Source organism: Heteronotia binoei, chromosome 19 (assembly GCF_032191835.1).
Source record: "Heteronotia binoei isolate CCM8104 ecotype False Entrance Well chromosome 19, APGP_CSIRO_Hbin_v1, whole genome shotgun sequence".
NCBI classification, from domain to species: domain Eukaryota; kingdom Metazoa; phylum Chordata; class Lepidosauria; order Squamata; family Gekkonidae; genus Heteronotia; species Heteronotia binoei.
Genome location: NC_083241.1, coordinates 30,383,428 through 30,398,404, shown reverse-complemented (window position 1 = coordinate 30,398,404; position 14,977 = coordinate 30,383,428). Strand labels below are relative to the sequence as shown.

General features: G+C 46.3%; 1 protein-coding gene across 1 annotated transcript; it reads left to right on the top strand.

Annotated features, from left to right (window-relative positions):
• The first annotated feature begins 377 nt into the window (after positions 1 to 377).
• NMB (neuromedin B) lies at positions 378 to 14,160 on the top strand. The gene is made up of 3 exons (XM_060260227.1): positions 378 to 655; positions 6,965 to 7,182; positions 13,876 to 14,160. The coding sequence occupies exons 1-3, from the start codon at positions 499 to 501 to the stop codon at positions 13,915 to 13,917; spliced, it is 417 nt and encodes a 138-aa protein (XP_060116210.1). The 5' UTR covers positions 378 to 498; the 3' UTR covers positions 13,918 to 14,160.
• The last annotated feature ends 817 nt before the right edge of the window (positions 14,161 to 14,977 follow it).

Below are 14,977 nucleotides of genomic sequence, written 5' to 3'. Positions count from 1 at the left end.
ACGTCCGGCGCAGGGGTGGCCAAACTCGCTTAACGTAAGAGCCGCATAAGATGTTTGAGAGCCATGCAAGACATTGACATCAGAGGTATGAGAGCAGCAGCGAGACGGGTGGGAGGGAGGAGAGATGGAAAGAAAGCCACTTTAATGTTAAAGGCATTCTCCAGGATACCAGCTGGCTTGGCTCGGCGAAGCGATTTCAAGAGAGGAATGCCTTCTCCACGCCAGATGTGTGCAAGAGCCAGATGTGGCTCCCGAGCCGCATTCCCCCCCCCCCCCGTCTAGCGCCACCCTGCCTGCCCAGGCGCCCGCCCCCTTCGCCAGCAGTCTCCGCCCCGACGGAGCGGGTCTATTTAAGCCGCGGGAGCCGCGGCCGGGAAGGGAAGAGACGGCTGGGAAGGGTGTTTGAGACGGCCGTCTTGGGGGGGGAGCCGAGCCGCCGAGTGAAGCCGGGCGCCCGTCCTTCTGCCCGCCCCGTCGAGGATCCGTCGCTTTGGAGCCATGGCCTCCGCCGCCGCACAGGGACGCGCCTCTCGCCGCCTCCGGCTGGGGGGCTTGGCTTACCTGCTGCTGCTCTTCTCCTCGCTCTCCTGCTCCCCCTCGCTGGGCGACAAGAGGGACGCGCCCTTCCGCATGAGGGAGCACCTCTGGGCCACAGGTGGGTGAGGCCTGCCCCCCCCGCCCTGCCCCCGCCCCCAAAGGGGCGCCCCGCTTAGACCCTGGCACCCACGCCGCTGGGGGGCGCCTCCAAGGAAATCAAGGGGAAGGGGCGGAGGGGGGGGCTCGTGGGGCGTCGCAGGAAGCCCCCTGACTTTCATGGTGGTGATGGTAATGATATTGTTTCTATCCTACCCTATACTCCCAATCTCAGAGCCCTCACAATCTCCTCTGCCTCCCCGCCCCCCACAACAGACACCCTGTGAGGTGGGTGGGGCTGAGAGAGCTCTCCCAGAAGCTGCCCTTTCAAGGACAGCTCTGCCAGAGCTATGGCTGACCCAAGGCCATTCCAGCAGCTGCAAATGGAGGTGTGGGGAATCAAACCCGGTTCTCCCAGATAAGAACCCCGGGCGCACATAACCACTACATCAAACTGGCTTTGCTTGGAAGCACTGGGAGTTTGCTTTGAGCTTCCGGTGGAGGAGGGCAAGAGAAGGTTCCATCACTTTTGGCTCCCTAGCAAATGGATTAGAAGAGGTAGGAAGAGGGTGGGAGTGGCCAAGGGGGAATGGCCCACTTAAGGTTCCCAGGCATGATTCCCCCCTCCTTCCCTGGGAGGGAGAGGCTGAGAGGGATTCCGGTTTGGTGGCCAAGTGAGGTTTCGAACCCAGCTCTCCTCACCTGTAGCGGGGGTCTTAACTGCACCACCCCGTTGCTCCACAAGAGAGAGGAGGAATGGCAGACCTTTTACTGCTCTGAGCTTTTGCCTCTCAGAGGTGCAGAATCAAAGGAAGATTAGGATGTAATTCCTTTTTTAAAAAAATTGACAGTAAATGAGAAAATAATTAGCAGGGGGAAGATGAGATGAATGAAGAGGACTGAGATAAGAACCCGGTTCCCGTTTCTATCTCGCTCTTTCTCCAAAGAGATTAGGCCATCTCTCCTGGTTCTCTTACTTTGTTCTCATGACAACCCTGTAAGGTAGTAGGCTGGATTTAGAGTTCGTGGCCAAGAGGGCCAGCCAGGCAGCTTCCTGGCTGGTGGTAGTCAGCTGAGACTTGACAGCAAAAGCACACACACACACATACACATGCAGGGAGAGGGGGCTCCAGCAACCCTCTGAGCTCCCCCAGTTCTTCTGCCCTGAGATACCCAAAGAGATGCTGTTTGTCCCTTCAGTAAACTTGCCTACAGCCCATCAGTAAAACAGTTTAACATGTTGGGGAAATGATGCACGGTTTTTTCGGGGGGGGGGGGCAGTTTAAACCTGCTTTCTCTGCTCTGCAATTGTGATTGGAGTCCGTGGAACCCCACAGGTGGGGGTGGTGAAGTGGTTGGCCATTGCCTGCCTCTGCATAAGGACCCTGGACTTCCCTGGTGGTCTTGCATCCCAGTACTAAGCAGGGCTGATCCTGTATAGCTTCTGAGATTTGATGAGATCAGCCATCCAGGTCAGAACGGCCCTCGCATACCTGCAAATGAAGTTTTTTAAAAAACACTGATCAGGGTACACCTGGAAATAGCATCACCTGCAGTGAGGGATTTCAACCCAGATCTTCCAAACCCTAGTCCAATATGCTAAGCACGATATCACACAGTGCCTCTCCTGAAGGCCAGTTACCCTAGGACGAGGGTGGCCAAACTGTGGCTCCTTTACAGATATTGTGCGGCTCTCGAAGCCTCCATTGCCCCATCAGCCGGTTTGGAGAAAGAATTTCTCTCTTTAAATCTCTCGAAGCTTTGAGCTTCCGGTGGAGGAGGGCAAGAGAAGATTCCATCACTTTTGGCTCCCTAGCAAAGGGATTGGAAGAGGTAGGAAGAGGGTGGGAGTGGCCAAGGGGGAACTTCTTTGAGCCAAGCCAGCCAACAATTTAGAGAATGCATTTAAAGTTGCTTTCTTCCCACCTCTGCTTCCCCTCCCCATCTAGTTTGTTCCTTCGTTCCTTCCTTCCTTGTGGCTCTCAAACACCTGACATTTATTCTATGTGGCTCTTAATTAAGCAAGTTTGGCCACCCCTGTTCTAGGAGTTGTGAATGGATGCATGGCTCCAGCACCCTCTGGAGGAAATCCACCTGTGCCTCTTTTAACTAATGAGTGTGCCTCAGGGAGTGAGGTGGGGGAACCTTCATCCCTGCATTTGCTAGAAAACTTGCCCCCCACCCTGCACTGGGGTGTCAGATTCCTGTTCGCCTCCATTGATAGGCTCTGACTTGCCTGCTAGAGTTATAGTCACTAATAACATATTCATCTGACCTGGACAGACCAAGCTAACCTGATCTCATCAGATCTTGGAAGCTAAGCAGAGTCTGCCCTGGCCAGTATTTGGATGGGAGACCTCCAAGGAATACCAGGGTTGTGCCATGGAAGGAGGCAATGGCAAAACCACCTCTGAACATCTCTTGCCTTGAAAACCCTACAGGGTTGCCAGAAGTCAGCTGACAACAACTACAAAAACAATGTATTGATGACTATAATAATGATTGTCATCATATGGCAGTGTGTAGAGAATAGCCAGGAGATCCTAAGATTGTCTGGCAGCCAGAAGTTCAAGCTCTTTATGCATCACTAAGTGGTGAGCAAGATTTGTTTTTAAGGAAAGAGATGTTTCAGGGGCGGTTTGCCATCGCCTGCCTCTGAGTCACAGCCCTGGTATTCCTTACAGGCCTCCCATCCAAATTACAGTCAGGGCTGACCCTGCTTAGCTTCTGAGATCTGACAGGATCAGGCTAGCCTGGAATATTCAGGCCAGGCCATTAATGACTATAATTCTTCACCATGCGCAGATTTTCGGTAGATAATTGTTCAGTCCAGTCTGCCTCTCCCATCATAGCCTGGATGACCGTGACTGAGATTGTGAGGTAAAAAAGTGATGGATATGAATTTGGATAGTGTAGAGACACAAGACTCTTTCAGCCTTATCCTTCAATACCTGATCTTATGAAGCCCCAATAGAATATTTTTGGAGGGTAGCCATATTGTTAAGATGACTGGGGAAGGCAATGGCAAACCACCCCGTAAAAAAGTCTGCCGTGAAAATGTTGTGATGCGACGTCACCCCAGAATTGGAAACGACTTGCGCTTGCACAGAGGACTACCTTTACCCTTTAGAACAGATAGATTTGAGTCCAGTAGCATTGTAGAGACCAACACAAGTTTCAGGTAGAAGCTTTTGAGAGCCAAAGCTCAAAATATGTTGTTATCTAAGGATCCCCCAAGACAATTACAGATGGCTGACTGTTTAACGGCCATTGTATTTATTCATAATTTGTTTTAGAACAAGCTGAGGTTGACTGTGCCCCTTAACTAGACGAAAAGCAAATGTACTTTTATGATTTTGAATCTCGTCTTTAAAAGCGGCGCATGGTTTGTGTTAATATCCAGGGAGGTACAGACTGTTCCTGATTTCAGCACTACAAAGGTGGACAGCTCCAAATAAAAATCTGAAAGGGGATAAAGAATTCTGTCTTTGCCCATAATATGCAATTGATGGGGTCCAAAGTAATATTGTGGAAGAGATTTTGAGTCCAGTGGCACCTTTAAGACATTGGACCCAAAACCTGCTCTGCTGCTTCAGACCAACACGGCTGCCCACCTGGATCCATCAATGTAGCACAGCAGTTAGAGTAACAGATCAGGATCTGAAAGACTCGAGTTCAAATCCGTGCTCTGCTACAAACCTTGGTGGGTGACCTTGGACCCATCATGTTCTCTATGTCTGCCTGACCTCCTAGGGAAACAAAAATCAACTGTGCCGGAAAGAACAAAAACCAAGTCTTTGGAAATGTACAAATTTATCAAAAGTTCTCAAATCATGCAATAAAAATCAATTACAAAGGAAATCCCACAAAAACACAATCCACAAAAATCCATTTTGATATGTTGACTCCTGAAGAAATTCGCAAGTCCCAATGGGTCAAAAAAACTCCTTCCTTACAGCACACAAGGAGTCCAACCAATAACGTTGGCTTCTAAGGTAAACGTCACCTCACGCGATCGCTGGCTTGAACCACGTTCCACTATAGATAGCTTTTTCGAAAGCCGTATCACTCTATCAACTCTTATCAAGGCCCATTCTTAACTTCTTAAGGAAGAAGGAGTTTTTTTGACCCATTGGGACTTGCGAATTTCTTCAGGAGTCGACATATCAAAATGGATTTTTGTGGCCTGTGTTTTTGTGGGATTTCCTTTGTAATTGATTTTTATTGCATGATTTGAGAACTTTTGATAAATTTGTAAATTTCCAAAGACTTGGTTTTTGTTCTTTCTGGCACGGTTGATTTTTGTTTCATTTTCTAACCGTGCAGCCACTGCTGGACTTGACCTCCCAAGGAGGCTAAAATGGAGGAGGGAAGAATCATGTGAGCTCCTTGGGAGGAAGGGTGGAGTGAATGCACTGGGCAAACAAAAGTGGTTGTTTTATTTCATTTATTTCCATTTAAAGTATTTTGTAGCTATTATTTGGGGAGGGGCTGTGGCTCAATGGTAGAGCTTTGCTTTGCATGCAGAAAGTCCCAGGTTCAATCCGTGGCATCTCCAGCTGAAAGCACCGGACAGCAGGTGATGTGAAAGGCTGAAACCCTGGAGAGCTGCTCCCAGTCTGAGTAGACGATGCAGACTTTGATGCACCAATTCAGTATAGGGCAGCTTCATGTGTTCATGTATGTTCCATTGCTAGCGATGCTCAAAACTGGAAGGGATATCATGAGGCCATGAAATCCAGCTCTCCACTTGGACTGCTACTTCAAGTGATTGAAAGCCCTGTCTGATCTTGCCTCGAAACCCGGATCCTGCGAATCAAATCTCTTCAGTGCTGCTTGCTCCTCTGACATTTCCATCATAAGCAATTGACATTTACATCCTCACACATGTATTATCTCTGGCAGGACAGGTATGTGTGTGTAGGTGTGCCATCCTTTACACAACCTTTTTGCTGCATGTGGGTACACCAAATTATCCCCATTTAAATTTGCCTTCATTTTTCATTCTCCTAATTTATTCTCTCCCCCCACTCCCCGTACGTTCACAGTAAGGAAAAGTATTGCATTTAAGAGTTTTAGTGGGGAAGTAAAAAATACTCCAGAGTATTTGTTTCAAATAATCCAATTACCTCTTATCTGGGAGAACCGGGTTCGAGTCCCTACAGCTGCTGGAATGGCCTTGGGTTAGCCATAGCTCTTGTATGAGTTGTCCTTGAAAAGGCAGCTGCTGTGAGAGCCCTCTCAGCCCCACCCACCTCACAGGATATCTGCTGTGGGGGGAGAAGATATAGCAGATTGTAAGCCGCTCTGAGTCTCTGATTCAGAGAGAAGGGTGGGGTATAAATCTGCAGTCTTCTTCTTCAGTCTTGGACAACATAAATCACACAAATAACACCATCTCATTCCACTCTCATATGGAAACCACTGCAGCCAAATATTTTGCCACAGACAACATTATTCCCAAATCAGTATCAGCTAGCAAAGAAAAGCCAAAGAAACAGAGGGAAGGGGTGGAAATCTTTCAGGGTGTGAAAGTATTGAAGTGTATTTGGAGTTGGATCCTGAAGAAACAGGCAATTCTCTATGGTACCATAGAGTTTTACCATGAGTCCTAGAGCATCCCCAGCCCAGATGTCACTTCCAGGTGATGTCATCACACCAGGGATGGTGCATGGTGATGGGGCTCTTCAGAGATGGAGATTCCCCCCACCAGCAGCCTGCTCCCTGCTGGTGGGTTGGGGCCCTCCAGACCCTGCCAGCCCTATGAGGAGGGTGGGGTTTGGGGGTGGGTGGGATTTCAATGGGGTACAATGCCTGGGGAACTGATCTCTGCTGCCTGGAGATCAATTGTAATCCCAGGAGATCTCATATTCACATGAACACATGAAGCTGCCTTAGGCCTCTTTGGTCGATCAAAGTCAGTATTGTTTATTCAGACCAGCAGGGACTCTCCAGGGTCTCAAGGCTAAGGTCTTTCCCATCACCTCCTACCTGATCCTTTCAACTGGAGATGCTGGGGTTTGAACCTGGGACCTTCTGCATGGCAAGCAGATGCTCAACCACTGAGCCACAGCTCTTCCACTCCCACCAACTGGAGGCTGGCAACCCTAGCATTCTCCAACCATCTCTACATGCCCCTAGGAAGGAGTCCCATGTCCCTCCATAGTGCACTTACCATGCTCAGTTGTGAATGCCCTCCCCGAAAAAGAATGAATTGTAATGTTATTTGCATTGAAGGTTTCTTAAAAGACCTGTGAGCTGCTTTAGGAGCCAGAAGCAGAATAAATCATAGTCATGAGAACCACAATAATAAATAATACTGTCCTTGCAGGACATTTTATGGGAAAGAAAAGTATGCCCAGTTCTTCTCACTTACCATCTGCATCTCTGGAAAGAACTGAGCCAAATAGCACCCCAGAGGCTTTCCGTCCGGTGCTCACCGATGTCTTGGAGGACATGAAGGACCTGCTGACGAGGGAGCTCCTTAAAATCCTCCTGCAAGAGAGGATACTGGAGGAGAACCAAGGAAAACGTGATCTCAAGGACCAGGTAAGATTGCCCCCCCCCTCACATATGATGCATCATAACCTTCCATGTGGCTAGTTTAGAGATCCAGTTTGGTGTAGCAGTTAAGTGCATGGACTCTAACCTGGATTAGAGAAGAGAGATTGGATTTATACTCCGTCCTTCATTCGGTGTCTCAGAATGGCTTACCATCGCCTTCCCCCCCTCTTCCCACAACAGACACCCCGTGAGGCAGGTGGGGCTGAGAGAGCTCTGAGAGAACTGCTCTTGAGAGAACTGTGACTGACCCAAGGTCACCCAGCTGGATGCATGTGGAGGAGGAGTGGGGAATCAAATCCAGTTCTCCGGGTTAGAGCCTGCTGCTCTGAACCAGTACACCAAACTAGCTCTAGAATGATCACCGTGAACCACTTGAAAAGAGGACTAAATGCCTCTCAGCCTCCTTGGCCTTCCTCAGTGGTCAGATTATTGTACAGATGCACACTATGACATATAGAAATATGTGTTAGTGCCAAAGCAGATTGATTATAAGGCCTGAAAATGAGTAAAAAATAGAATTATTCAGTAACCTATATATGAAAAATAAACAATTTAACCCCAAAAAACTTGTTTTTTTATTTTTAAAAATTACTCACATTCCAAATATCCTGTGCAGCAAAAACATTTGTTTGTATGAGAAGTTTTCTGAAACGTTTGAACATGTGAACATATGAAGCTACCTTCTACTAAATCTCTTTGGTCCATCAAAGTCAGTATTGTCTACTCAGACTGGCAGCAGCTCTCCGGGGTCTCAAGCTGAGGTGTTTCATGCCTATTTGCCTGGACCCTTTTTAGTTGGAGATGCCGGGGATTGAACCTGGGACCTTCTGCTTACCAAGCAGATGCTCTACCACTGAGCTACCGTCCCTCCCCCTACATGTTTAAGCACACACATCCAGTGAATGCAGATTCAATAACTCCTTCTGTTATAAAAAGTATATGAAAAGGCTACTTAAATAAGAAAAATCAAGCTCAATTAATTAAGGACTCGGCAAATTGCAATTAAATGAGATAAATGTACCTGACAATGGCTATCAAAACCCTCAGAGTGTGCATAGATTTATTAACCTTTAACTGACAGCAACTTTTTAGTATTCACAGATCTCATATATAGCATGGGGGGTGGGGGCTGATGTAATTCACATGGCAAATGACCAATCAAATGAAACATGTGGGGCGGGGCGGGGGAGAGAATGTGAAGGAGAAAGAGACGGAGGAAAAGGGAGGCACAACAAATCTTTTAAAAAACCCACTTAGCTACAGCATTCCATGGATATATAAACCTTGTCCCAATGGATATATAAACCTTGTCCCAATTAAAGATATATAATCCTTATGTGTACATCCAGTCAATTTCTTCATTTAATCCTTGAGGTGTAAGTTCCCAAAGTGAAGATCCAGCATGTCTCTTTTCTCATCTCATCCAGATCTCTTTTATAAAGGACGCTGTATTTCAGATGGATTTTGTTTTCCTGAAGAATAAAGTTGTTTTCTAATTTCTCTGTTAAAAAATTGGCCAGCTCAGGAGTGAACTTGCAGCCCTTAGCAGAGCCAGAAACTTGGTTTTTTAAAAAAAGCTATTATTAAACTGAATTAACTTTTCTTAAGATGTAATTTGGCTATTTGGCACAGAAAAGGTGTAGGCAGATGTGAATTCTGCTTTCTCCCATCAAACACCTCACATAAATCATCCACAGCCTCATCTTGTGGGATATTGGTGTAAACAACACCCAGACTCACTAATAACACCTCCTCGGTATGTAATTGTATACTGTGAATGTGGTTTGAAAAATCTACTGTATTCCTTAAATAGGATCTAATGTTGGGAACCAGTGGTTTTAAAAATGGATCCATGTAGAAAGCTAAAGTTTCCAGAACTGATCCAGAACTGGATACTATAGGTCATCTAAGGACTGGGAGTGTTCCTGTATGTATTCAAAGCAGAAGAAGACCATAGATTTATAGCCCGCCCTTCTCTCTGAATCAGTATCTCAGAGTGACTTACAATCTCTTTTATTTTCTTCCCCCCATGATAGACACCCTGTGAGGTAGGTGAGGCTGAGAGAGCTCTCCCACATGCTGCCCTTTCAAGGACAACTCTGCGAGAGCTATGGCTGACCCAAAGCCATTCCAGCAGCTGCAAGTGGAGGAGTGGGGAGTCGAACCCAGTTCTCCCAGATAAGAGTATGCACACCTAACCACTACACCAAACTGGCTCTTTGGGGCAATAAATAAAACTGCAACTCTCTGTCCTCCATTTGTAGGAAAAAAATGTACATGGGTTTGTCAATACAGTCATTTCTGTCTTAATTCTCTTGTTGGGATTCTCAGCTGTGTGATTCAATGGTCTACATGTCTCTTTAACATAGTCTCTCTATCCCACACGACAACAGTGTCTCTCTTATCAGCTAGTTTAAAAATAACTTCACGTTAGCTGTTCTAAAGTGCTTTGTTCCATTTTGTTTAAATTATGCCAGACTGGTATGTCTGCATGCTCAAGTCGGCTTACTTCCTCCAGGACCAGATCTTGAAATATAAGAATCCTTGGATTTTTTTTTTTGTGGGAGGGTTAAACATGGATTTAGGCTACAATAATTCATTATGTATATTACTGGCCTCATCATCCCACTTAAAATAATCAACCTAAATAGGTGTTGGATTTCTGTCGTTAGTTAAAAGGAATTTCAGAGACAGCGTTGGAACAAATGGAAATGTAGTGAAGTTTAGGACTCAATAGCGAAAGGGAGATACAAAATTGTACCCAGAGGGCTATGCAGATTAAAAGGTGTCTTGTTAAGCAGAACTTCTGCCTGAAACAGTTTACTAAAGTAAGGTAGTCCCCTGTGCAAGCACCAGCTGTTTCCAACTCTGGGGTGACGTCACATCACAACATTTTCACAGCAGACTTTTTAATGGGGTGGTTTGTCATTGCCTTCCCCAGTCATCTACACTTTTCCCCCCAGCAAGCTGGGTACTCATTTTACCGGCCTCAGAAGGATGGAAGGCTGAGTCAACCTCGAGACGGCTACCTGAACCCAGCTTCCGCTGGGATCGAACTCAGGTCGTGAGCAGAGAGTTTGGACTGCAGTACTGCAGCTTTACCACTCTGCGCCACGGGGCTGCTTAACAGTTGACTAGAGCTATTTATAACCTCAATCCCTGACAGAAGGGGGGGGGGGTTCAACCCAAATAAACATTTATTTGGATTCAACCCAGATAAAATTGGGCACCCAAAGGCAGGGAGAGAGGAAATTGTGAAATGTAAATTAAACAGTCATTTTGTGATTGTGTCCACTGCCCTTTGTCAGAATTCAAGAGGTGCCCGAAGACTCAAAAAGACTGGGGATCCATGTTGCACATAGTCTGCATTCTTTCTTCAACATTATACTCCTTTCACTTGGGCATTCAAGCACTCTCTCATAGGGGGTTTCCAGGTGAAATGTAGCTGGGCAAGTGTTCTGTCTGCTGGACATTGTTATGGGTGATCGAAGACATTAACGTAATTGTAAGGGGACTTGATCAGAATACTGTACAGAAACGGAACAAAGCTTGAGTGCAGTGACACCTTCTTAGAGCCAGTTTGGTGTAGTAGTTAAACGTGTGGACTCTTATCTGGGAGAAATGAGTTTGATTCCCCACTCCTCCACTTGCAGCTGCTGGAATGGCCTTGGGTCAGCCATAGCTCTTGTAGGAGTTGTCCTTGAAAGGGCAGCTGCTGTAAGAGCTCTCTCAGCCCCACCTACCTCACAGGGTGTCTGTTGCGGGGCGGGAGAAGGTAAACGAGATTGTGACCGCTCTGAGATTCAGAGTACAGATTGGGATATCAATCCAATATCATCATCTTTTTCTTAAAGGCATCACTGGACTCAAACTTTGTTCTGTTGCTTCAAACCAACATGGCTACCCACCTGTACAAAAACTGAAATATGGGCTAATTCCACATGCATTGGATAATGCATTTTCAATGCACTTTTAGCAAGTAGATTTTCCTGTTTCACACAGGAAAATCCAGCTGCAAAGGATTACTAAAGCACATTGCAAGTGCATTATCCAATGCATGTGGAATTAGCCATGGTTGTGGATTGGAAAAGAAGCGAGCACCTCCATAGCCCTATCACAAATCTGGAGATAAGAGAGGAATTGTTAGGACAGGCTTAGTTACAGTCCTAACAGCAGCAGTTGTCTTTTCCTACACATCTATCCCAATAGGTAGAGCCATAAAATACTCTCAGGTATGGGTCCTCTTTCTCATTCTGTCTAACACACTCGCTCAGTAACCCAAATGCAAACAGCAGGGTTGCCAATCCCCAGGTGGGAGCAGGGGATCCCCTGGTTTGGAGGGCCTCCCCCCACTTCAGAAAGCGGGAGGGGGGAGGGAAATTGCTTCTGGGTACTCCATTATTCTCTATGGAGATTGATTCCCATAGGAGGATTGGCTACATCAAGGGTTTGTGGCCTAATATACAAAGGAGCTCCTGCTACAAAAAAAGCCCTGGAAAGGATGATTTATAAATTATTTCTATGGGAGAAGTTTGCTCCCTCCTCTGATACAAAGGTGTTATTACACCTGTGTACATCTGCAAATGAATGTTTAAAAACCCAGACAAATGGAAGACAAATTGAACGATTCACAAAGTTACCTGGAAAAACTATTAGAGACTGTGGTCCGTATGATTGTGTATTGCTTGCGGAAGCTAGGATCCTACTATGGAATTTTGCATTGTATTAATGTGTCGTGTTAAGATGTAATGCTTTGCTTCGGTTCTGTTTTTTGACTTCGGCTTGGTACTACAAAGTCCCTCAGCCTATCACATTGTTTATTGAATGTACCATTCTGTATCGGCTCACTCTGTGTAATTTGCATTGAGTCCAAGTAAGAAAGGTAGATTATAAATGATGCAAACAAATAAATTTGGAATGGAGAGTTGATAAGGGGAAAGGGTGATCTTAACCCTTTCCTCACCTTCCCCTTTGCTTCTCCCTCTATGATGTTTCCAAATATGAATTTGCTTCTCCAAGCACAACCCTGCAATAAAGAAGCACAAGAGAAGCAATTTGGACTCAAGAAGTTGGGTCCCAAGGGGAGAAGGCTTAATGAACCCTTTTCCTATTGGTTCTATGCATGGACCCCTCCTTTTTTTCCTAAGAAAAGCAGATGTCAGCCGCTTGTGAAATGCTCATGCAAATAATGTGCCGTGAAATCATGTTTGGTGTATCGACCAGAGCACTTGTTTTGTTTGAAGGAGGAAAGCCCCGGTTCTAATTCCTGCTCACCCAAGGACATTGATTTGTCAGTTATGGTTAAGCCAAAAGGGTGCTTTTTTCACATCGCAGGCTGATTGTAAAATGGAGAAACACCCCCCCCCCCCATATCATAGACTCATAGAGTTGGAAGGGACCTCCAGGGTCATCTAGTCCAACCTCCTGCACAATGCAGGAAACCCACAAATACCTACCCCAAATTCACAGAATCTTCATCGTTGTCAGATGGCCATCTAGCCTCTGTTTAAAAACCTCCAAGGAAGGAGAGCCCACCACCTCCCGAGGAAGCCTGTTCCACTGAGAAACCACTCTAACAGTCAGGAAGTTCTTCCTAATGTTGAGCCAGAAACTCTTCTGATTTAATTTCAACCCATTGGTTCTGGTCCTACCTTCTGGGGCTACAGAAAACAATTCTACACCATCCTCTCTGTGACAGCCCTTCAAGTATTTGGAGATGGTGATCATATCACCTCTCAGCCACCTCCTCTCCAGGCTAAACATCCCCAGCTCCTTAAACCTTTCCTCATAGGACTTGGTCTCCAGACCCCTCACCATCTTCATCGCCCTCCTCTGGACCCGTTCCAGCTTGTCTATATCCTTCTTAAAATGTGGTGCCCAAAACTGAACAAAATACTACAGCTGAGGTCTTACCATATACCATATACCAAAGGTACCCAGCACTTTTCAGCCTGTGGGCAACTTTGGAATACTGATACAGGGTGGTGGGTGCAATCACAAAATGACTGCTGCAAGAGGTGGAGTCAACCAAAAAAAAGTGTTTACTACCAAATGTTTACTAACAATAGTATATCTTCAGTAAACAGAATGGTTAACGCAGAATGCCTTATAAGCTGCACGTCCAATCAAAAGTTTCCCCTAGCTCCGCCCACTTTCTAAAGCACTTGGTGGGCACCAGGAAAAGTGTCCCCAGAATGCCAGGGGGCCCACAGACCACTTTGATCCCTGCCATATAAGCAGCCTGGAGACCCTTCCCGAAATCCCGCATGTGTTTGCATTGGGTCTGTGAATGTCACTCTCTGATTTTTTCTTCCCATCAAAGTGAACTGAGTCTGTTTGGAAGGGGCAGGATATAAATTGAAAGTCAATAAATAAACAGAACAGGGTGTGACTGCAAAGGGTATCCAAAGAGCAAAGAGAGGCGCTTGGCATCTTCTTCCTATTTCAGACTTTTAAAAATTAAAGTGCCATCGGTTGCAGGGTGCTTTACAGAATCTGGGGTGTGATTTGTCTGCAAATTTCATGAAAGGGTGGAGTTTAACCAAACATGAATTTGCACTCTCGTTGCATTCAGAGACAAGAACGGTATTTTCCTGCCTCAAACCTTGCTATGAATTGCAGCTGAGTTCTTTATGTGTGCTATGAAGCTCTTACTAGTGTGCATGTTTTCCATTACAGGAAACGGGGTCTTTAATGAAAGTACTGGCAAAATATGTTTAAAGAGGATAAAGCGAGAAAAACGCCATGGACACCTGAGGGAAAAGCAAGAGCCCCGATGGCCTATCCACTGAAAGGATCAAAAACTGCCCAAATTTGTTTTAAAACTGATTAAATCTCATATTGATCATCCATTGCACAGCGCCAGGCTTTGACTGTATATAGAGGAGTCTTTCTCTTCCCTGAAAATATGGCCGCTGCTGAAGAAAGCATGGTGAATAAATGTCCCTGTTTGCACTGCTGAAAGCATTCTTTGTAGGCAATGATGTATGATTCAGTGTGGTGAGATAAATGAGGAGAAAGTTAAGTGGCCGCTAAGGGGCCAGCCAGGCCAGGTAGGGATGGTGGATTGCCAAAGGAAAGCTGTTTGCTCTAAGTTGTTAGGTGCTGTTTAGACTTGACTGTGAAGTAGAAAAAATGATGGCTGATCCAGTGTAATTTTTTACCCCCAAATGTCCCTCTGAGGCTGCCGTTTCCCCCCTTCTAACATGGTGGAGCCAGGAGCAAGGGTGTGACAAGCACAACTGAACTCCAAAGGGAGTTCTGGCCATCACATATAAAAGGGACTGCACACCATTTAAATGCCTTCCTTCCATAGGAAATATTGGCGGATAAGGGCACCTTCTTTTGGGGCTCATAGAATTGGACCCCCTGGGAGCCAGTTTGGTGTAGTGGTTAAGTGTGTGGACTCTTATCTGGGAGAACCGGGTTTGATTCCCCACTCCTCCACTTGCACCTGCTGGAATGGCCTTGGGTTAGCCATAGCCCTGGCAGAGGTTGTCCTTGAAAGGGCAGCTGCTGTAAGAGCTCTCTTAGCCCCACCCACCTCACAGGGTGTCTGTTGTGGGGGAGGAAGGTAAAGGAGATTGTGAGCCGCTCTGAGACTCTTCGGAGTGGAGGGCGGGATATAAATCCAATATCTTCTTCTTCTTCTTCTGGTCCAATCTTTTTGAAACACAGGGAATGTTTTGGAGAGAGGCACTGGATGATATGCTGAAAATTTGGAGCCTCTTCCTCAAAAAACAGCCCCCCCAGAGACCCCGATACCCGCAGATCAATTCTC

Excerpts from the sequence above, each read along its gene's own strand:
- NMB (XM_060260227.1), top strand. The coding sequence starts at position 499 with ATGGCCTCCGCCGCCGCACAGGGACGCGCCTCTCGCCGCCTCCGGCTG. Across the intron at positions 656-6,964 it reads GGAGCACCTCTGGGCCACAG|GACATTTTATGGGAAAGAAA; the intron begins GTGGGTGAGGCC and ends CTGTCCTTGCAG. Across the intron at positions 7,183-13,875 it reads AACGTGATCTCAAGGACCAG|GAAACGGGGTCTTTAATGAA; the intron begins GTAAGATTGCCC and ends TTTCCATTACAG.